Source organism: Vigna angularis, chromosome 2 (genome assembly GCF_016808095.1).
Source record: "Vigna angularis cultivar LongXiaoDou No.4 chromosome 2, ASM1680809v1, whole genome shotgun sequence".
Taxonomy (NCBI): domain Eukaryota; kingdom Viridiplantae; phylum Streptophyta; class Magnoliopsida; order Fabales; family Fabaceae; genus Vigna; species Vigna angularis.
The window spans coordinates 1,384,833-1,407,975 of NC_068971.1; the positions used below are offsets into that span (position 1 = coordinate 1,384,833).

At 36.0% G+C, this 23,143-nt stretch overlaps 3 protein-coding genes across 6 annotated transcripts; 2 read left to right on the forward strand and 1 right to left on the reverse strand.

Annotated features, from left to right (window-relative positions):
- Positions 1 to 650: 650 nt before the first annotated feature.
- Positions 651 to 6,926, reverse strand: LOC108338396 (uncharacterized). 4 transcript variants are annotated; one of them, XM_017575243.2, is made up of 7 exons: positions 6,765 to 6,926; positions 6,481 to 6,608; positions 4,148 to 4,183; positions 1,723 to 3,132; positions 1,565 to 1,633; positions 1,288 to 1,486; positions 651 to 1,135 (listed from the first exon to the last, which is right to left on the reverse strand). In XM_017575243.2, exons 4-7 carry the CDS (start codon positions 3,106 to 3,108, stop codon positions 1,065 to 1,067), a joined length of 1,725 nt encoding a protein of 574 aa, XP_017430732.1. In that variant the 5' UTR covers positions 3,109 to 3,132; positions 4,148 to 4,183; positions 6,481 to 6,608; positions 6,765 to 6,926; the 3' UTR covers positions 651 to 1,064. The 4 variants fall into 4 exon arrangements, with proteins under 4 accessions (XP_017430732.1, XP_017430729.1, XP_017430731.1 ...); XM_017575240.2 differs by lacking the exon at positions 4,148 to 4,183; XM_017575242.2 differs by lacking the exon at positions 4,148 to 4,183 and having other exon boundaries at positions 6,716 to 6,926.
- A 5,431-nt stretch (positions 6,927 to 12,357) lies between these two features.
- On the forward strand, positions 12,358 to 13,050 carry LOC108337736 (zinc finger protein ZAT11). The gene has a single exon (XM_017574319.2). It carries the CDS (start codon positions 12,447 to 12,449, stop codon positions 12,978 to 12,980), a length of 534 nt encoding a protein of 177 aa, XP_017429808.1. The 5' UTR covers positions 12,358 to 12,446; the 3' UTR covers positions 12,981 to 13,050.
- A 6,980-nt stretch (positions 13,051 to 20,030) lies between these two features.
- LOC108336662 (uncharacterized) lies at positions 20,031 to 21,656 on the forward strand. Its single transcript, XM_017573131.2, has one exon. The coding sequence runs from the start codon at positions 20,031 to 20,033 to the stop codon at positions 21,654 to 21,656; it is 1,626 nt and encodes a 541-aa protein (XP_017428620.2).
- The last annotated feature ends 1,487 nt before the right edge of the window (positions 21,657 to 23,143 follow it).

A 23,143-nucleotide genomic window follows, 5' to 3' on the forward strand; every position in this document is an offset into this window, starting at 1 on the left:
TAATGTGATGATGTCTTCTACATGATAATATATAAATCTTATCTCGTTTTTTATAGACAATAAGTAAAGCTTATTCAACACGTATCGAGAAACAAATATACCATTTGAATATGACCTCGTTAATTTTTTGGAATGACCTGCAATATAAACAATATAGAAGATAGAAAAAAATTCAGCCAATTTTTGGGAATGAATGTTGATTTTGTCATGGCATAAGGTTGGAGCCGTAGTTCATAATGTTTACCTACAGAGGCAGGGGTAGTCGACGACGCTCGCTCGTGAACTTTATTTTAAAACTTTACTTACAGTATAAGGATTTAACAATTATCAAAATAAATATTACTTTGATGCAGCATCAAGTAATAAGGTGTAAATCACTGGCAATCCAAAACGAGGTTGGAGACCATGATTGTATGCTCGAAAGTGTATAAACATTAATTTTGTTACTTAAATCACTTGTTTTTAATTTTAGACTAATAAGTCGATGAATCGCACTCAATACATATTTAAATAAAGCTTTCTTAGTTTATTTTTGTTCAAACTTCTGGGAAATATTAGCACTTAGCATTTTACAGGAAAGACGTTAGATGCATACACCTAAAGCAAAAAATTATAAAGCAATACATAGTTAAAGCTCACAACGCCAGACAGACAACAACTGATGTCAAATTTCCACACGTAACATGAATATACCATTTCCTCTCTCCCATGTAATAACCTCTATTCAACTTCATACATAGTATGGATGGGATGGGTTACCACCCGCAAAATTGACATGACAACCCTACTGGATGAAATCTCTTAAAAGATTCTCTAAGGAACATGGCTTGCAAGCAATTGAACAAAGGTGACAACACATCAGCAGATTGTGATGGAAAGAATGACACCGAACCACGAAAAGACATCTTCATTACCATAAACAAAAACAATCAAGTTCCTACAAGAAGCATCGGCTAAAACTTCCCAATTTTAAACAGTCTTCTAAACTATCAAGCTGCCAATCACTCACTATAAACAGATTACATATCTACCACTGTTCTGAGCTTTCCAGAAGAAAACTGAACTCAAGATGGAATTATCACTTCATCCTTTCCGTAAATACGTTGAAGCTCCCGAGTAGCAGCTTGGTATGATGCTGATAAGGAGGGAAACAGATTAGAAGTAGATAGATTGAGGAATTTGTGTTGTATTTATGTCTAAACATACGGATAATTGAAGCAAAGTCATCATCATCCAGGTGTTATTAACAATAACTAAGCAAACTGAAGAAAACTCCTGTTTTGTTACCTTTCCATCCTCGAAAGTTCTTTTGGTTGATGGTAGAGCCAGTCACATTTTGAATTGCATCAAAAAGCATCTCCTGAGGAGTATTTTTCAGTTCTTGAACAACAGCATAGATGGTTTTTCCATTCTCGAAGTATATGTGATTATTGGGGTGTTTTGTCTTGGCACCAGCATGACGCTCAAACTCATATGCATTAAGAGCCTTCATGATAAAATTTAACATGAGTACAATCACTTCGGTTATGCAGGTTATCAGAATGTAAGTATTTGAAATGCCAACCTTTGACTGCTTGCAGTCATCACATGAACACAAATACCCAGTTCCTTTTATGATTCCTTTAAGACTTTTCTGCCAAGCATATTCTTGAAACTGTTAAGACAAAATATAACGTACAAAAACTCAGAAATAAAGTTAGAAAAAATTAAAACAGACTTTACCTCCCGTGACCATGAAACATATTTCACCTGGACACCATCAAAAATACCGGTTGACAGCAAACTTTTGACATTTGAAGGGAAGTTGTTCGTAGGAGCCTTCTTGGTTGTTGTCTTAGGCTCTTTGTTCTTAACAACAATATCATTTTTAGTATTAAGTTTTGGAATGCTATTTACAAGTGATTCAGTGTTTGTTTCAGTCAGATCATTCTGACCATCCAAACCTTGAGCTGAGTTTTGGTTTCCTATCAACAGATCATAGCCACTAATTATTCCACCAGAGGGATTTGCTTCAGGATCATCATGAAAACCTCCAAAAGATATGGTACTGCTCTGACCCTTATGGTGATTTTGACCCACAGGTAAAGAACTGGAATCTCCTCTGTCATATGATGGAACTGTTGATGCAATATTTGAATCCACCTTACCATATGTTGAGCCCATTGATATTAAATGATCGGTACCCTTGTCATAAGGAGCAACAGTAATGAAATTCTCTCCTGATTTACCATAGGTTGGACCAATTGATATAAAACTCTCATGCCCCTTGGAATATGAGGTGCTCAGAGATATTAGATTTCCATCTTCTTTCTCATATGATTGACCCATTGATATGAAATTTCCATCTCCCTTGTCAAAGGGCTGACCCATTGATAAGATACTATCATCTCCCTTTCCATAATTGTGGCCCATCAGCATAAAACCCCCATCCGCTTTATTGAAGTTGTGAGCCACTGAAAGAAGATTGTCATCAGTCTTGCTATTTATTCTAGTCCCCATACCAATGGTGTTGTCACTTCTATTGTTATAAGTAGGACCCAACGAAATACTGCCATCATTCTTACTGTAGCCAGCACCTACTGAAATTGTACTATCATCTTCCCTGCTATAGGAGTGCCCCATGGATGCAGAAGGCATGCAATTGTCAGAATCTCTAACTTGATTAACTTTAACTTTTCTGATGCCACCAAAATTGAGACATGATGAAGGGTCCGCAATGGAATGAGATATTGACAATCCCACTGAAGGATCATTACCATATTGATGCTCAAATTCCTTCCTTCCCATGTTTATATTTCCACTAACAATAGATGGCACATTCTTATCAACCAAATTCACTGTCCTAGCAAGATCAGATCCAAAAAGACGGTCAGAAAATTGACCTGTGACACAGTGAAATCCTGAATTGGTGTCCCATTGGGAAACATTCACATGTGAAACTCCTGAAATTGGCCTACCACTTACATCTTCAACTGCCTGTTTCTTGTTGCTGAATATTTCAGGTTCACCTGTATCCATAAACCACTGATGACTACGTTTGGGTTCAATTCTGGAAGAATTTTCATATCCCACATTTTCTTCAGCCATGCAGCCAGCATCTCGTGGCATCCAAAAACTTTTATGCTGGTAGGACTGCAGAAGTTCACAGCTTAGTATGTTTATCTTATTTGACAGAAATTGCAATAATGAAAAAAATACGGACCGTTGAAGACATAAAGACAAAGATCATAGCAGAAATTTCTCTTTAACTTTTAATATAGCATCTATAGTATCCATAAAACAAATTCCGCATCAAGATCATTCAAACAGAAAAACATATTGATTATCACAAACATAATACATTTTCACTCTAGGAATTCTCTAAATACAAAAGAGTGAAATTCTCAAACATGCTACAACCTTGAATTTAGAAAGTCTAATATGTAACTAGCCTTAATGCATGATATTTTAGTCAGAAATACATTTCCTAAAAGCCTAAATATCACTGACCTTCCAGCTGAGAAAACTTATTATCACATAAATCCAGAAAAATACATTTCTGTTTGGGACCTTCTGCTAATAGTCATTCATATCTTTTCAACGCAATTTTGGGCATTGCATCTTATGGACATGAGCGGCTACTTTTTCTTTGTTTATTCATTAATGAAATATGTATTAAGAGATAAGATGTAAGATCCACCACAAAATAGGAATGTGTCCAGCTCATTAGAGTAGGAGGTACAAGTGAGAAACAAATTTTGTATAATCCAAGACATTTAGAGAAAGAAAATTTGTTATGGGAAGGCAGCAGAAGCGCATACACATATACTATTTAGTGAAGAGAGTGGGTAATGAAGGCATTTGGTTTTGTATAGCTGGGGATTACAGATGAGGCTTGGGGTCTCTCAGCAAGAAGCAACAGTCCTCGAGAGGACAGACCCTGTGGTTCTCAGTCCCTACGTGATTGCATATATTCATTTTTCTGTGATGATATTGCAATCCCTGAGTTTTTCTTCAATTTAATTTTTATCATCTGGTTGTCTGACCACCAAGATGCCCTAAGGAGTCTCATGTAGAAGCACTGGAAAAAAGGATGGGTGAGATATGCAGCAAGCAGGGACAGGTTCACTCCACAACATGAAAAATATAATCCATACAGAATACTTGCCAGGGAATATCTCTAAGTGAATCCAATGGATGCATCCTATTTGAAGACAAAAAAATAAAAGTTTAATATAGCCACCATTTTTTACTGAATATGCTCCTATGCTATAAGCATATTCAAATGACAAGAACCTGAAAATATACCAATGAAGATATAGAGAATATTGGTATGAAACGCATCTAACAAGTAAACTGATTGATATAAACCAGAGAAGCCAGAAATCAAAACTCATAAACAGACAATTTTACTGATACAATAAACTTCATTCCATATATAACCACAAACATCAAAAGAGTGGTCAGTAATTTATTAACGAAGAGATCTAATCATACAAATCAAACGAAATTTCCATGTCATGTAAATTACTATGTCAATTATCCCAAACATGCTTCAATTGATCAATATTTCCCATAGTTTCTTATGTATAAACTGAATAGGCATCCACAAAATATTTTTCCATTTAATAGTTGAAATGCCCAAGTTACAATCTTTCCCTTTAATTCATTGTCACAAAATTAAGCCAAAAATATTAATTGCTTGCTGGTAACAAGCAATTTTTCTTTCCGAAAAAAAAAAAATATTGAGAGAAAACAGTGAAACAACCACCAGGTGAGATAAGGTCTCCCTCTAAACTGAAAAATAAAAGTCAAAAGCACCAAGTGGCTAAGACATGCAGCAAAGCTGCCAACAACAAGAACAATAAATAACCCCTATGCACCAGCATATTCACTTTCTACTTAGAGCCTCTATATATGTTCTCTAATGAACAAATCACCACAAACAAATTTCGTTCATCATTTCAATAGGTACTATTACAGCTATAGCCTGAAAACGCGTGTTCCTAATCTTACATTTTATGGTATGTTTACTTATATATCTCATTGCTCTGATCATTAACTTTTGGCACATGTTGAAAAGTGGTGTGGTGCATTTTCATATAGCGGCCGAAAGGGCCCACGATTACAAAATAGTGGTTGTACCAGTGCTATAGTGAGACTCTCCAAAAATCCACTTTTGCCTTAAAAACGATGTCGTTTTTATAGGCAAAGCTGAAATTTCTTACCCTTTCTAGAACTTAAAAAGTCCCTAATTGGATGTAGTTTTCTATATCTTTTTCTTCAAACCCTAAACCTGTTGAATTGTTTGTTTCCTTTGCATTTATTGTTATTTACTTGGATGTTCGCCATAAAAGCTATGACCTCTTACGGTTAACTGCAAACTTTTCAGTGTTATCAATGTTAATAAATATTAGAGAAATATTTTAAGTAATTCATATCGTTTGGATTGGTTAGGTTCCTACCAAATTTGTTAAGAGCCCATACCAAAACAACCTGACGTTTGCATTTGTTGAAATCAAGTACCCAGGTCAAATAATAAAAAATAAGAATCCTCATGGAAGGAGGGCAGGATGTGACATAAGAGAGGAGCAAAAGGATTCTGGAGTTGGTATCCATGGCATTCAACAGAGAGAGGTTAGATTTGGTTTTACCCTTTTAATTGTTTAGGACTTTGAGTTAAAAAAAAGCAGGAATTGGATAGCGACTTTAAGTTGGTGGTCAGCAGATGCTCCGACAATAGAGAAGGGAATTAACAACAGATTTATAATAGTGTATCATGTTCGATCAGTTATTTCAGAATTTAAATTCATCAACCCAAGAAGCAAACCAAACCACTTTCTTGCTATTAGTTTGGTTTGGGTTGATTGGGTTCATGGGTTGATTCAGACCCGTGGTCACCCCTTACAATGACACCAAGCATTATAAAACAATAGACAGACAAATTATCAAAATGCAATTCGTAATTCATTTAACAGATTGCACAAAATGTTGACATTTTACATTTATACTGCAATAGAAAACTTAGATCCCGAGTTAATACAGTATCAGACTATTAGAGTGTATGGATACATTCAAAATTCTGGTGGCTCCTCTGGAAATGGGTAAAAAGCACGATTTTTCCGCAGCAACTAAGTTTTGCATTGCTTTCCCCATGAAATTGAAATTGACTTCTCTCGCCTCACCACCAAATAAACTACAATATGAGGCTCAAGTTCTTTATTCTGATTAGCACTCGGTGTCAACAATTGTATGAGTCACTGAAACTCAATTTCACAGAAGTGTTATATAAGATCCCCATTGCTACCCCCTCAACAATTTGAGTAAACAAATAACTAATCAAGTGCATAAAACTCCAGAATGAATACTTCAATTTCAAGTAACCTCACATAATTAAGAAACAAAAAAGACACAGCAAGAGTATTACACAATCCATCATGCAAAATCAGATATCAGACCCAGCATTCACATGCAAACAGTCTATTAGAATCTTTAACCTACCATTTCTCTCCTTGATGTTTCAAGACAAGTATAATCTGACTCAGCAATTCACGGTGTCACCACACAGTGAGTAATGCAAATCACCACGTCCAATACACCGCACCATCAAACCCGGTAAACTCCATCAACTGCATCACAAAAATCAAAAGAAGATCAACTCCATCGTATAAAAAATCTTGGATGTCGATCCAACTAACATATGTAAAATAAAATAAAAATAGCAAAAATAAAAAACCTAGAATGAGAAAATGGAATCGATTGAATTCGCGATCGCAACTGCTTACAGAAGATAAAAGGTTTGGAAAATGGAAACATGACTATCTCCTTAGACTTATTTTCCGGTGGCAGAGACGTTCCTCCTTTGATAGCTACTCTTCGTTTCACTTCAAAACAAAGTGTGTGGGATTTACGAATAATGAGGTTTAGAGTGTGTGAGAGAGAGAGAGGGTGGAACAGAGATATAATACGGGAATATGTAGGGTTGCCGAATTTGTCATGCTATATCCACCCTACACGTGTATAGTCTGTGATGTTTCCATCCTCAGAGAATCTGAACTGTCCTAAGCTTCTCGAAGGCATAAATAATGTACAGAAGGTGCAGAGAAAACTGATCAGGTAGTATCTGGTTGTGCCAACTGGAGCTTGTTCATTGGCTGAATATTTGTGTTAAATTATCGTTGTAGTGACGTGCCATTGTATGATTGGCACGTCCTGAAGGAACACATGCACCCCTGAAGCTTCTTAGTAAAGTAACTAAGGTTGAAGTGTGAGAATACTGTTCAATACTGGTTTTCATAAAAAGTCCAATATTTTGAGTCTCCATGCATTATTGAAAGTTGGATGTTTGATTAAAAAAATAAAAATTATAGAATTCAAATAAACAAATAGGTAAAATTTTATATCAACATTTAATTATAAATTATTAGTATAATTATAAAGTGAGTTGTATATATAATAATTATATATAAAATGTTTTCTCATCCAAAATGAAATTTATATTTTTTTTAAGAAAAAGAAACTTACATCACAAGATTATCTCTTGTATTTCATTTTATAATAAGAGATGTAGTTTCTTTTAAACAACTTTTATTATAAGATTACTATAAGATAAAGTTACTTTATTTTAAAATATTTGCATATTATCTAAAAATAGATAATCTAAGGTGACAAATAGATACACGTGGAAATTATAAATGATTGATATAACATGCTTGTAATCAATGAAAATAATTCAACGTTTATGATTAATAATTGGATGTAATTTAAGTTAGAGTTAATTGATATAAAAATTCAAAGTAGTACATTGATAATTTATTCTAATGTATTGTCTCTTAGTTATTCATATAAATGTTTTAAAAACAATATTTAGAAGAAGTTCCATCTACAACACACTTCTCAAAAAAATAGGTGATTTTTTTATATATTTTACAAATAAAAACACACAGTCTCATAGAAAAGAAAGTAATATCCAATTTTGTAGTTATAACTTTTACAAGAAAATGTCGTGAGTCCATGATAAAAAGGTTAGACATTTGAAAATATACTAATCTGAAAGTCTGTTTTAAAATAAAATATAGTCATTTGTTTTCTTAAATCAGATCCTTATTTATAAATTTTGAGATAGACTTGTGATTACACACAATCTAATATCTAATAAATATGTTTAACCTATAAATTTAATTGTAAATTATACTTGAAATTTTTTAGAGTTCCTGACGATAGTCCGATTTAACATGTTTAATTTTTTATTCACATGTTCGGTGTCTTGTCATGTGAGTATATAGTACAAATTTTAATTTACTTAACAAAAGTATTTATTTATATATATATATATATATATATATATATATTTAAATGAAATATTATATTTGAGAATTGACTAATAGTGTGATAAGTTTTGAAATGAGTTGTTTACAGTAAATGGGTGCAATTAAGGAAGTATCGATGATTAATTAGGATCTTAAATGAGAAGGTGGGTGCTTTACAGAACAATGCAATCCAATTCCTTCAATTATCCAATAAGATGGACTTGGCCCAAACACGGTTTCTACCATAAACAAAAACCCCACAAATCATAATTTGTTAGAAAACTATTGAGTTGAAAATGAAAGATTAGAAAGAAAAAGCCTAGAAATTTGACAGAAAAAGAGGTATAATAGTTGAAGAGGGAAAAGTGAATGAATATAGTTGAGAAGTTGGAAGATCAGTGAAAGAAAATCGATCCAAATCCAAAGAACCTAATGGATTAGGATGCATGAGGCCCATTGACTTATTGGTCCAGATCATAGGTCGGTCAATTTAATTAAACACTGTTAATTACAAATGGGAGACACGCGTAATGCCAACACTTTTTCCTACACGTTACCCTCTTACCAACAATTTCAAGTTGCAACTACTTTTCTTTTATGTCTATAGTTTTATCATATGAATGCTTTGTTTCTTCTCATATACATTCACTATGATAATACAAAAACATTAACCTATAACATTGATAAAATTATATATTGAAGTTTTATATAATATGATTATAAGTCGCTTTATATTTTTACATTGTTAGTCAAATATTTATTTCTTGTCCTTCATCATAGTTTAGAGTAATTACTTTATATTTTCTATTTTTTATGTTTTTATAATTATTTTGTTCACGCAATTTTTCTTTTTTATAATACTTTTCATATTATAAATATAAAGTTTATTATTTACTTATTTATTACAATTACTTTTTTTATTTATTTTTATGGTACGCAATACCCGTCTTGTATTGATTAGAGACATTGTTAATTTATAATTTATAATATTTGAATTGATGTAAATTTCATCTTACTTATTATAAGACATTATTAATATATAGTCTCACATTCGAGACATATATGTATTGAAATAAGAAAGTGTTGAAAGTTTTACACTAAATAAACATAATATTAATCCATAATATATAAGTGTATGTAAATCTCACTTTACAAACTAATTTTATAATATCAAGTTAAATTTAAAGTTCGGTTCTTATAATTGAATTAATGATTTGTCACAATATATCACTCTTTTAACATGTGTTTTATTTACTTTTAATTAATTATATTGATATGTTCTTCATTTTTTCTTATATTTTTGTTGCTTCTCTATGTTCCATTAAGAAGTTATTTAAAAAAACATGCACATCTTTAATAATATTATATAAGAGATATTTGTTTTAACTTAAATGCAAAAATATATAAAGATAAATGTTGTTTTTGATGTCCTAACTCAAGATCTTACATTAAAGATCTCTTGGAATCTATTTGGTGACTAGGTATAATATAATATGATAAAATTATTGTCATATCTTGTTATAATCAATCATGCATCATACAAATGAGATATGATATGATTCTTCTTTCTTATTTATTGTCTATCATATCTTGTTAGTACAATATTGTTATGAAAATGAGTTAAATTATAAACTAACATTATAAGATCATTAATATTTCTTCTATTTTAACATTATCATATATTCATTACAATTACTTTCAACATTATCACTAATACCGTTGTTATTTTTACCATTATGGTTACTATAATAACTTTTGTTGTTGTTACTACTATCCAATTACATCACCTTCATTGTAGAAACCACCAACATATTATATACTTTCATCATTGTTACTATTGTTATCACGTTTTCTATTATGTTATCATCACGTAAACTTTGAATTTACCCTCACCACCATTATTAGTATTCATATTTATATAATCTTATCTCTAATTTTATTGTTATGGTTACTCTTGTAACAATTTTCATTATCATTATCATAATTGATTGTATATAATATTGTGTAATATTCTAACAAACATCAAATATATGTGATTAATATTTATTTTATTTTTATCATAATTATCTTTTTATCATATATATCGTATCATAAGTATTAAATAAACTCTTACAAAGATAAACTTTATTAACATTATTCATGCTTTATTACAATAAGCTCTAATTGATGTGAAAAGAAAAAGCATGTCAATGGCTTCTTTTAAAATAAAGAAAAACATCGGGCGTTATATGAAAAAAAGATTATTACATTCATTGTATCTTTATGCTTACATTTATTAATTAATATACTATTATTAACTTTTTATACTAACAAATTTGTTCGAGTAAATTATAAATAAATAATGTAGTCAAAGTAGTGATGTTGATATTTTCATAAGTTAATTATACATATTACTTGTATTTTGTCAAACAAAAGAAAAAATAAATAAACTTGTACTTGTAACTACCTACTTTAGGAACATTCACATGTTTAATTATTACTGATATGGCAACTAAATTAAAATAACTCAATAGTCAAAGAAAGTATTAAGTTGGAACTTTATTCAATACTCAGAAATTACATGTAAAATTCATTAATTCTCAACAAGCTAACAAACTTTACAATAAAACTTTATTTTTTTCACAACTTCTCCAATGATGTTTCACTTTTTTATGAGTATTAGATATAAAAGAATAGATATTGTATTAGTAATATTAGTGTTTATTAATAATTTAAATTTCCGTTAAAGTTAAATTCTCTTGAAGTATATATTCTGCAATTGCGAGAGTAAATCTCACAACATTAAACAAAGCATATGAAAGGAAAATTGATATAAATTATTAAAAATAAATATCAAAGAATTCAATAATGTTTAATAGTTAATTCATTTCTCCTGATCGAAAATTTCCAATGGAGACATCTCCACCAAGTACAAGAAACTAGAAGAATTGAAAAAAAAACTGAATAAAAATTAGGATAATATATAAATTTAAACTCCGAACACAGCTATTGACACTTTCAACTTTGAAAATTCACTTAAAATAAATTATTAACAGAAGAAAATAATGGTTTTATGATAATATATAAATACTCTGATTACCGTACATATGATTTTATTTAATTTGTTTAATACGAAATTAATATTATATATATGTTCAACGTGGAACACGGTTTCTAGATGTTTGGAATTCAGCGTATTATGGGCACTGTTAGTTCCGACTCTGGTCCTCTGCTGCTTCCTTTTTCATACCTTTCGCAACACTTCGGATTGGAATTTTCCACCACAGTTTGAACACACACAGTTTTAATAACAGTAGTGCCGCCCTCACAATTTCCTTCCGTCCCGTTTGGCTCTCAGCAAATCTGTCACGCTTACGCACCGCACCAAACTCCTTTCACACCAAACAACTCCTAAGTAAGTCACCCTTTCTTACTTCATCACATCCCAATTAATTGCTTTAATTGCTGCACCACTCACACTTGCTTATTTCACAAGTTATCAAAGTCACAACACCACTATTCTTTTTTATATTTTTTTATTGGAAATTCCATATATTTTATATAAAAAAGTGTAAATTTCATTTTACAAATACAATTTATAAATAAGTAGAATTAAAAATATATTATTAATATAATATTAGAATCATAAGTTTAATATTATCAGATTTATTATTTATTAAGTTTATTGTATAATTTATTATCAGACTATTTATTAATATTTTATTTTATGTTTATAATATATAAAATAATACAAACTTCACTTTATAATATAAATTATAAAATTAAATTAAATTTAAAATTCACCTTTTAACTACTATCTTACCAAGTCTCTACATACAAATTTAATCAAACATTTAAGATATACTAAAATAACCATTAAATTTATATAAACATGTTCAAGTATATAAAAAATGGTATTATAAAGAGTTATTTTGAGAACTTAACCAATGAGTCTTTACTCACGCAAAAATATTAATAATATATTTCAAAAAATGTCAACTATTGTTAGAGTAGTGTTCAACACTCTCAAGCTACCAAACCTAGAACAACCCATTATAAATACCAAAACCCTTCTAGTCTCGTAGAGTTCCATTCCAATACCTTTTTCCCTTTTCATACATTCATTCATTCAAAGTTCCAATTTTCAAACCAAGGCACACGGCACCCCTTTCGTTTCCGATGAAGAGAGAAAGAGAGGTTGATAGTCTAACCATGGCGAATTGTCTGATGTTGCTTTCTCGTGGAGGTGAATTCGAGGCGACATACTCAAGCTCTTCCATGAGCAACCGTGTGTTCGAGTGCAAGACATGCAATAGGCAGTTTCCTTCGTTTCAAGCACTTGGTGGGCACAGGGCGAGTCACAAGAAACCTAGGTTGATGCCAGGAGATAACAGCGAAGGCCAATTGCTTCATGATTCACCGCCAAAGCCTAAGACTCACGAGTGCTCGATTTGTGGATTGGAGTTTGCTATAGGCCAAGCTTTGGGAGGTCACATGAGGAGACACAGAGCTGTAAATTTGAACGGAAACCTGCATAATTCCACCACTGTCAGCAGTAGCAGTGGTGGTAGCAGCAGCATGGATTCTTCAACCAAGAACAAAGTTCCCCACAAGAGAGTTTTGGTTTTGGATTTGAATTTGACACCCTTTGAGAATGATTTGGAGATTTTGAAGATAGGAAAACCAACTGCTTTGGTTGATTATTTGTATTAGTTCATCTGTTAATTATACTTAGGGAGCTTTAGTCTGTGTATCATAGATAGATGAATGTTTTGTTTTTTAATCCATGATCTACATATATATTTCTATATATATATACTTGTTTATCATATACTGTATGAAAAATTGTTCATTTATTGCGCATATAATAAGAACCTGATGATATATATTCCGAGACAGAAAAAAAAAACTGCAGTAGAAATTACAGCTTCTGCTAATTTTGTTTGAAGATTTTGAGACATTGACTAATCCAACTGAAGTAATTAATCAATGAATTAATATGATGAAAGATTGTTTTTTTTCTAATTAACTTCCACATGCTACTTCTGGGTAATTCTTAATATAAATATGGTTAATTAGTTTGTGAAAATTAATGTCGACTGTTATGAGTTAACTATTGTTGTATTGTAATTAATAATTATGTTTTTTTTTCTACGTTTCCTCCTTAAAAATAAAACTAACTCTAATTCCTTAGTAAAAAAATTGCAAGCAAAAGCATATATATCTAATAAAGGATGTGATTATCGTTTATTTCTACACTTTCTAAACGTTTGGTATGAAGTTATACTCATTGAATTGAGTTACTTGCAAAATATTCAATCAACTTGTTTAAGGGTATGGTGTGCTTTTGACAAAAAATAAAAGATAACGAACTAATGTGTAGTTGTCTTAATTATAGTCATCAAATACTTAATTAAAAAAAAAACTCTCAATAAGTGGGAAACTAATCCAAATATTGTAACAGTTGAAAAAAAATATTATCTTAATATATAACTAATATTGTTGTAAACAATAGAGATTATATTAAATTAATTTGTTATTGTAGTTGAGCATAAAGTCTAGAGAAATTTGCAAATAGCCAGTGCCGTGCACTACAATGCTGATGGAAATACATTAATCTTTTGCAGCTGCCATCTAGAAGTTTTGTAATTTATTACTTTAATCAATCTGTTTGATTCAGACTACTGATTATTATTTGAATACTTATACAGATGTTGGTAGATAGAGTTGGTTGAGTAAGCGTACAAGAGGAACAAATAAAAGATAGACCAAACACATATATAGTATACCATGTGCTTCATACGTTTTCATTGGTTTTCATAAGTTGTCTAAATAGTTAAGACTTTTTTGTGGATAATATTGACGATGGTGACAACTTTTGACACTACTACAAGCTACACCAGGTAGAGACACCACCAAGTAATATGCAAATAATGCAACTTTATTTTCCACCGCACAAAATTACAACTTGTTAATTTATAACTCACTAAAAAATAAAAATTGAAAGAAAAAATGAAAATTTTTGTAATTTCTGAAAATTCATATTAGAAATTTCATAATAATTAGGTCAATTTATAGTGTATAAATGCAAGATCAGTTCAAGATTTAAGTAAAATTCTTGCTTTACGCCTCCAAGAAAAAGAAAAAGGTTTCCAAAACCTTCTTTTGAGTATTAATGGTCTTGGCTTCAAAAATATTTTTTTAGTAAGAATCCAATAAAAAAAAGTTTTATTATACCAGTACAAAATAAATATATATTAAATCGATTGTGGTTCATATATTAGATCGGTTTCACAACCGATCTAATATACGTTGATGTAATATGTTAGACATGATTGATTGTACAACAAATTTAATATATATTGAAAATAGATCTGCTTTGGACCAACCGATATAATATATTTAACTAAAAAAAATTGAAAGTGACCATGTGAAGGTGCAAAGGAAAGAACGAAGAACCACCAAAGACCATCGACAAACAAACACCATCGAACCACCACCAGTGAACCATCAACAAACCACCATGGAGAACATCGCACCCCAATCGCAAAGCACCGTGGACAATACACTTAGTTGACTAGGGAAATTCGCAAAACACCATGGAGACTAACGATGCACATTCAGTAAAGTAACAACGACTCGATTGTGCTTCATTTGTAGAGGAGATGGGAAAACACCAAATGGCAAGAAGAGATAACTACAAAGAGAGCTTTCTCCACAAACAAAAACCTCAAACATGAGAAAATAAGGAAAAATCACTAACATATTGTATCAGTTGTTGAAGAATGACCTGGAAGAAAAAAATAAACTTGTTGAAGCACAATACAACAATGATAGGACACGACAATAGTAGTAGTCAATGACTTAGAAGAGATGAGAGTTTATTGTTTTTTAACATGAAAGAAAAGAGAAAACAATAAAAACGTGATATGAAAGACGAAATTCAAAGAATAAAAAAAGTTTTCATGTAGTAAAAGAACATGAGATAGGTTGTTTCTTTTATTGATCTAATATGATATCAAATTTTATTTCATAGTAAAATTTGTTGAGTCTCTTATATCACTTATTATTTAGTCATTATCAAATTATTAATAAATATTTAGTCACACCAAATATAGATGCTTAAAGTTAATATTGGATAAATGAATTAGAGTGAAATTTCAAATAACTTATATATATATATATATATATATATATATATATATATATATATATATATATATATATATATATATATGATATTCCGTTTTAAATTATTTTGTAAGATTTAACAACTTTTAATTAATAAGTAGAGTTTTATAAAATGTTTATTTTTTAGTTTGTAATAATAATAAAAAAGTTGTTATAATTAACTGACAGCTTAATAGGGTTTTATGTGGAATTGGTGCAAAACTGTGACGTATAAAGTTTACTTGGTTAATAAGAAAAAGAAGTGTGTTTTGCTTATGGTTGTGGCATGCGTAATTAAGAACAGTAGACTTTGGCGAACACAGTCATTATCTTTATCGACATCACCTCATAATAACTGTCAAATTTTCTCATTTCTATTTTCATCCTTTTGCTCAGTCAAGTCGCATTCCAGACTTTGATTCAGCAATCTAAGTAGCTACAGAACATTCATTTTCATAAACCCTAGCAAATCAAAAAGGCTTTTCTTGGAGGCTTCATTAAAATATTTATATTAAATGAGCATAATGTGTGGGAACTATTATATTAATTCCATAACTACTCAACATTATAGTCAAACACGAATTAAGAAATTGTGAATCATTAATTATCTAACCGTGTCGGCTTCTTAAGATCTAGATCTTCGAATTAAAAAATAAAATCAATTCTAAACTTTTCTACCTTATCAAACACACGTTACTTTCATAAAATAATTGAGGTTAATTATTTTAAATAAAACACCATTCATTCATTGCTTTTCTGTATCTAAATATTTGCCCTGAATTTTCCACCTCCGTTTTCTTAATTAGTTAATGGGCTCAATATGATTTAGTTATTGGCTAACCTAATTTCATATTTTATATTGCATTTTTTTAATTATATTTTATATATTTTGAGGAGGCTTTAAGGTTGTTTCAATTTAATGTAGTGTCTCTTACATAAATACAAGTACATTATATATTAAGATTTCTAATTCTACTATTTTTCTTTTATTTCATAATCTTATACAAAATGCAAAACTTTATGTATTACAATAAAGGAAATCAAATTAATACAAACTGTTACTACCAAGGGTACCGAGGGTGGATAACCGACCGGGAAGATTGGGACACAACCGATCGGGTGTTCCAAACCTGGTATGTCCGATCGGAACTCGTAAGCATAACGCATCCGATCGGGAAGTTATGTAAAATTACGGGTTGGAGACAGCAGTTGAATGCTCATGAATGTGTAGTTAATGAGGTAACGGTCCTTGTCGAGTATTTAAAGTACGCATTGAAAGCCATTGAAAGGTAAATTAATGGGGAATATTCTCTAAAATTGTATAAATAGTAGTCAAAGGAGAAGGTAAACTCTCTGTTCTTTTGATAATTATAGACTTGTGAGAGCCCATTCTGACTTGATCGTCGGAGTGTTTGCTGCAGGTCAACCCATTTGCACTGATACCGAGCGCGGAGGAGGCAAGAAAAGGAAGACCGATCGGAGGAGGATGAGTGTTTCCGGACGGAGGTAGCAGGAGTTTTCCCCGGTCCCATTCAGCAGAAACATTTTGGCGCCCACCGTGGGGCCGAGGGTAGTTGAAGACAACCTATTACGACCGTAAGGATGGAGCAGGACCCGGCAGCGTTTTTACAGGAGATGAGAAGGAGAATGGAGGCAATGCAGGCGGAAATCGAAATGCTGAGAGCCGAGCGTGACGCGGCTGGAGGGGCGCAAGCTAATCGCCAATCCTCCGCGCGCGCTCATTTACCGCCAATTGTAGAGATGCCAGAAACCGAGCCGGACTCAGAGGAGGACACAGATCCCAATCCTGGTAGCTATTATCAGGGGGGGAATAGAGTGAGGTCGGCTCGCATCGAACTGCAAACCGCCCGGCCCCTGCCGGTCTGGCTCGAGCATTGCATCCGTTCACAACAGTGATCATGGAGGAGCATATTCCGAATAGAGCGTTCTACTCCCCTAGGGAAAATGTGTGGTGCAGAGTTTTTTCTTTGTCAATAAAAGGAGAAGCTTTGGCCTGGTTCCACTCGTTAAGACCCCGAACCATTAATAGTTTTGCCACCTTGAGGGATATGTTTGAACGGCAGTTTTCGGCGGGTAGAGCGCGAAATCTGACGTATCTAGAGTTGACTAACATAAAGCAGGAGAAGGGAGAGAGTCTTAGGGATTTCATGGACAGGTTCAATAGAACCGCTCGGCAAGTGAGGGGGGTAGGCAAGAAGTTTAACATCAGTACTTTGGCTACTACGCTGAGACCTTCCCCGTTTGCTGATAACTTGTTCGCGGAACCCCCGTTAAACCTGGACGAGTTGCAAGAAAGGGCCGCTCGGTTCATTTGGATAGAAGAAATGAGGGCGGTCCAAAGACGACAACAAGATCAAGGTACGAGTTCGGGGCAAGAGAAAAAATAAGGCAAGAAACCGTTCGTTCCAAGCGAACGGCCAAAGGGCCAGAAGTTTAGAGATGGCTCGAGGGGGGTAGGTACGAACGGTACACCCCATTGAATGTGCCGAGGGCAAGGGTGCTGGAGGAAGCCCTGAGTGCAGATTTAATAAAGGTAAGACCTTCCCGGTCATCACCTAAAGCAGATGGAACTAAACACTGCACTTATCATCTGAACATAGGACATAACACCGAGGACTGTACGGTGTTGAAGGATAAGGTGGAAGAATTGATCCGGGCGGGTCATCTGAAGAGGTTTGTCAGGGAGGAACGAAAGACGAGAAGTCCACCCAGAAGGACTAGGGTGGAAAGAAGCGACAGGAGAGAGGACAGACGTCCCGACTGTAGGAGGAGTAGAAGTCGCAGTCATGACCGATCACTGCGAGGAACGATAAACACCATCTCGGGTGGATTTGTGGGAGGGTCGTTGGCGTCCGCAAGGAAGAAAAACCTGAAGGAGCTTAAAAGCGTCCACAGGGTAGATGTGAGAAAGCGTTTTATGCCGCCAATCACGTTTACAGATGAGGATTTCCACGCTCCCGATCCGGATGAGGATGACCCGATGGTGATAACGGCAGTTATTGCCCGGTATAGTGTGGGAAAGGTGTTGGTGGATCAGGACAGCTCTGTCAACATTCTGTACTGGAAGACATTCCAACAGATGGACATTTCTGAAGACTTGATCGCCCCTTATAACGAACAGATAGTAGGGTTCTCAGGGGAGAGAGTAGACACCAGAGGATATGTGGATCTCAGAACGTGCCTGGGAACCGAACGGAGCAAGGAGGTGAAAACCAGGTTCTTGCTGGTGGATGCGAGTACCTCTTACAATGTGCTGTTGGGACGACCATGTCTGAACACGTTCGGGGCAATTGTTTCCACACCTCACCTCACGCTTAAGTTTCCATTGGATAATGGGAAAATCTGTACCGTTCGGTCCGATCAGAGGATCGCACGGGAGTGTTATATGGCGGGTTTGAAGGTTCAGCCACCGTCATCAGACCCACCCGGTCGGCATAGGAGAAGACGATCGGAGGTAGCGATGGCAGATCTAGACCCACAGACTAATACGGATGATCGGATAGAGCCGTTGGGGGAGACAGCCCTTCAGCATTGGGTAGAAGGAGGACCAAGTTACTACCATCGAGAGTGAGTTGGAGGAAGATCAGGCCAGAGTAATTGGCACTTTGTTAAAGAAAAACCAAGACTTATTTGCTTGGACTGCAGCTGATATGCTAGGAATCCATCCAAGAGTTGTCACACAAGCTGACATTATTTAAGGAGGCCCGACCGGTAGCCCAAAAGAAGAGAAGATTGGGGAAAGAAAAGCGATCGGCTGTGGCAGTTGAGGTGAAGAAGTTGTTGGAAGCAGATTTCATCCGTGAAATCAAGTACACAACCTGGCTGGCAAACGTTGTGATGGTGAAGAAGATGAGCGGGCAGTGGAGAATGTGTACGGACTTCACGGATCTGAATAAAGCCTGCCCGAAGGACTCTTACCCACTACCTAGTATTGATGCGTTAGTGGACGGGGCGTCAGGTTTCAATGTGCTAAGTTTCCTGGATGCATATTCAGGATATAATCAGATTCCTAAGTTTCCCCCATATAGCGACAAGACAGCATTCATTACCGAGTGGGCTAACTATTGTTATGATGTTATGTCGTTCGGGTTGAAGAATGCAGGAGCCACGTACCAACGGTTGATGGATAGGGTCTTTGCAGACCAGATCGGCAGATGCATGGAGGTGTATGTGGACGACATGGTGGTGAGAAGCCGTTCGGTTGAAGACCATGTGAGAGACTTGGCGGAAGTATTCCACCAGGTTCGAAAGTACAACATGCGCCTTAATCCGGCCAAGTGTACTTTCGGGGTGCCGGCGAGAAAATTTATAGGATTCCTGCTAACAACTAGAGGCATCGAGGTGAACCCCGATAAGTGCCGAACGGTATTGGAAATGAGGAGCCCGCAGAAGCTGAAGGAGGTTCAGAGGCTGGTGGGTAGACTGACTTCACTATATCGCTTTATTCCAAGGTTGGCCAAACGGATAAAGCCGATAGTAAGGATTATGAAGAAGAGTACGGGAGCAGATTGGGACGACCAGTGTGAGTAAGCCTTTGATGAAGTTAAACGAATACTGGTCAGCCCACCGGTCATGGGGCGACCTGAGGCAGGACATGCGTTGCAACTATTCCTGGCGGTTTCGGAGGACACGATCAGCTCGGTGTTGGTACAGGAGCAACCCGAATTCAAACTCGTGTACTTCGTTAGCAGAACGTTGCAACCGGCGGAAACCGGGTACAAGCGAGTTGAGAAGATCGCTTTGGCATTAGTAATGGCAGTGCGGCGATTAAGGCCATACTTCCAGAGTCATCAGGTGGTAGTCCGAACGGACCACCCCATCGCGAAGATCCTGCGCAAACCGGATTTGGCCGGGAGGATAGTAGGATGGTCTATGGAGTTGTCTGAATTTGGACTCCAGTTTGAACCAAGAGGGTTTATCCGAGGGCAACATTTGGCCGACTTTGCGGTCGAGTTACCCTGGGAAGAAGGGCATCCTGAATGGATCCTTTACGTGGATGGCTCCTCTGAAAAGTCTGGTGGGGGAGCAGGGATTGTGTTGGAAGGACCGGACGACTTTATTGTCGAGCAGGCAATTGTCTTTCGGTTCAAGATAAGTAATAACCAGGCCGAGTACGAAGCAGTGCTGGCGAGACTCGAGCTGGCAAAGGACTTGGGGGCTGTCGCGGTCAAATGCCGAACGGATTCCCAATTGGTGGTAGGACAGCTAACGGAGAGCTTCCAGACCAAGGATGATCAGCTGCTTCGATATTTTCACAAGATCAAAGAGTTGGTAAAGCAGTTTCGGACGGTGGAATTCAAACATGTGCCAAGGGAGCAGAACGCGAGGGCGGATATCCTATCCAAACTCGCCAACAGCAAAGGGAAGGATCACTTGTCATCAGTTATAAGGCAGGTCATGATGAACCCGTCGGTGGAGTGTTTGGCCGTTCACGAGGTCTCCGATCGGCCTGACTGGAGGAAATATATAAGGGAAGTCATTCAAAGGCAGGAGAATGACTTGCATGTTCGAGGGGCTGAGGCGAAGAAGGCCGCTCGGTATTTGGTAATAGGGGAAGACCTATATAAACGAGGATTTTCATCACCCTTGTTGAAGTGCATATCCGTGGAGGAAGCTGAATATGTGATGAGGGAGTTGCACGAGGGGGTGTGTGGAATGCATACAGGGCAGCGAGCGTTACGTGCCAAGGTCATACGAGCGGGCTATTTTTGGCCGACGGTGGAGAGAGACTGCAAAGAATTTGTGCAGAAATGCTTGAAGTGTCAAGAGCATGGTAAGAACCTCAATCTTCCACCCGTCGAGTTGCACAGCTTGATGTCACCATGGCCGTTCGTGCAATGGGGAGTAGACATTGTCGGACCCTTTCCTGTGGGCCGAGCGCAAAAGAAATTCCTACTGGTGGCAATTGACTATTTCACTAAGTGGGTGGAGGCAGAACCGCTCGCAACGATCACGACAGCAAGGGTTCAAAAATTTATGTGGACGCTTATATGCAGGTTTGGAATTCCCAAAATCATAGTTACAGACAATGGACGACAATTCATTGACAAGGGCTTGAGCGAATTTTACAAGAAGCTGGGAATTAAGCATGTCACTAGCTCGGTAGAGCATCCTCAAACGAACGGCCAAGTGGAAGCGGTCAACAAAGTCATCGTATCCGAGTTGAAGAAAAGGCTGGGAGAAGCCAAGGGCCTCTAGGTATATGAACTTCAGGAGGTCTTGTGGGGATATCGCTGCACCCCGCATGGTACAACGGGGCAAACCCCATTCAACTTAACATACGGAATGGACGCAATGTTACCAGTCGAAGTAGGCGAGCCTACTGTTCGAAGGGAGGTCCAAAATCTCCAAGATAACAATGAGGAACTTCGTGTGGAGCTCGACACTTTGGACGAGCGGAGAGAAGTAGCTATGATCCGAGCAAAGGCTAAAAAGAGACTGTTGGAAAGGCGCTACAACACCAAGGTCAAACCGCGACAATTTGCTGAAGGAGACCTTGTGTGGAGAAAAACAGCAGAAGCCCGACGAGACCGATAGGCGGGAAAATTAGCTGCAAATTGGGAAGGCCCCTTCAGGGTTGTAGAGAATTTGCAAAATGGAGCATACCGCCTGGCGCACCTGACGGGAAAGGCTATACCAAATACGTGGAACGCGTCTCATTTAAAATTTTATTTCAGCTAAGAACTTTGTACTTGTTATTTCACATTAATAATACATTGTTTATCACACGAAATTTTCGTCATGTGTTAACAGCCGAGCGGGTGACGCAGATTTCTTTTGTGAACTCTCACCTTGGTCTTAGGGCACGCTTCTAGAGAGCTCCTAAGACCTAAATCGAGCGAGTGAGGCAGATTTCTTTCGTGAACTCACCTTGGTATTAGGGCACGCTTCTAGAGAGCTCCTAAGACATAAACCGAGCGGGTGAGGCAGATTTCTTTTGTGAACTCTCACCTTAGTCTTAAGGCACGCTTCTAGAGAGATCCTAAGACCTAAACCGAGCGGGTGAGGCAGATTTCTTTCGTGAACTCTCACATTGGTCTTAGGACACGCTTCTAGAGAGCTCCTAAGACCTAAACCGAGCGAGTGAGGCAGATTTCTTTCGTAAACTCTCACCTTGGTCTTAGGGCACGCTTCTAGAGAGCTCCTAAGACCTAAACCGAGCAGGTGAGGCAAATTTCTTTCGTGAACTCTCACCTTGGTCTTAGGGCACGCTTCTAGAGAGCTCCTAAGACCTAAATCGAGCGGGTGAGACAGATTTCTTTCGTGAACTCACCTTGGTCTTAAGGCACGCTTCTAGAGAGCTCCTAAGACCTAAACCGAGCGAATGAGGCAGATTTTTTTCGTGAACTCTCACCTTGATCTTAAGGCACGCTTCTAGAGAGCTCTTAAGACCTAAACCGCGGGTGAGGCAGATTTCCTTTGTGAACTCTCACCTTGGTCTTAGGGCACGCTTCTAGAGAGCTCCTAAGACCTAAACCGAGCGGGTGAGGCAGATTTCTATCGCGAACTCTCACCTTGGTCTTAGAGCACGCTTCTAGAGAGCTCCTAAGACCTAAACCGAGCGGGTGAGGCAGATTTCTTTGATGAACTCTCACATTGGTCTTAGGGCACGCTTCTAGAGAGCTCCTAAGACCTAAACTGAGCGGGTCAGGCAGATTTTTTTCGTGAACTCACCTTGGTCTTAG

Bases quoted from the DNA above. Each gene is read 5' to 3' on its own strand.
- LOC108338396 (XM_017575240.2), bottom strand. The intron at 1,487-1,564 runs GTTGGCATTTCA...TTTATCATGAAG, and splicing joins ATGACTGCAAGCAGTCAAAG to GCTCTTAATGCATATGAGTT. The intron at 1,136-1,287 runs GTAACAAAACAG...CCTCCTTATCAG, and splicing joins GAACTTTCGAGGATGGAAAG to CATCATACCAAGCTGCTACT.
- LOC108336662 (XM_017573131.2), top strand. From the start codon at position 20,031: ATGGGGCGACCTGAGGCAGGACATGCGTTGCAACTATTCCTGGCGGTT.
- LOC108337736 (XM_017574319.2), top strand. From the start codon at position 12,447: ATGAAGAGAGAAAGAGAGGTTGATAGTCTAACCATGGCGAATTGTCTG.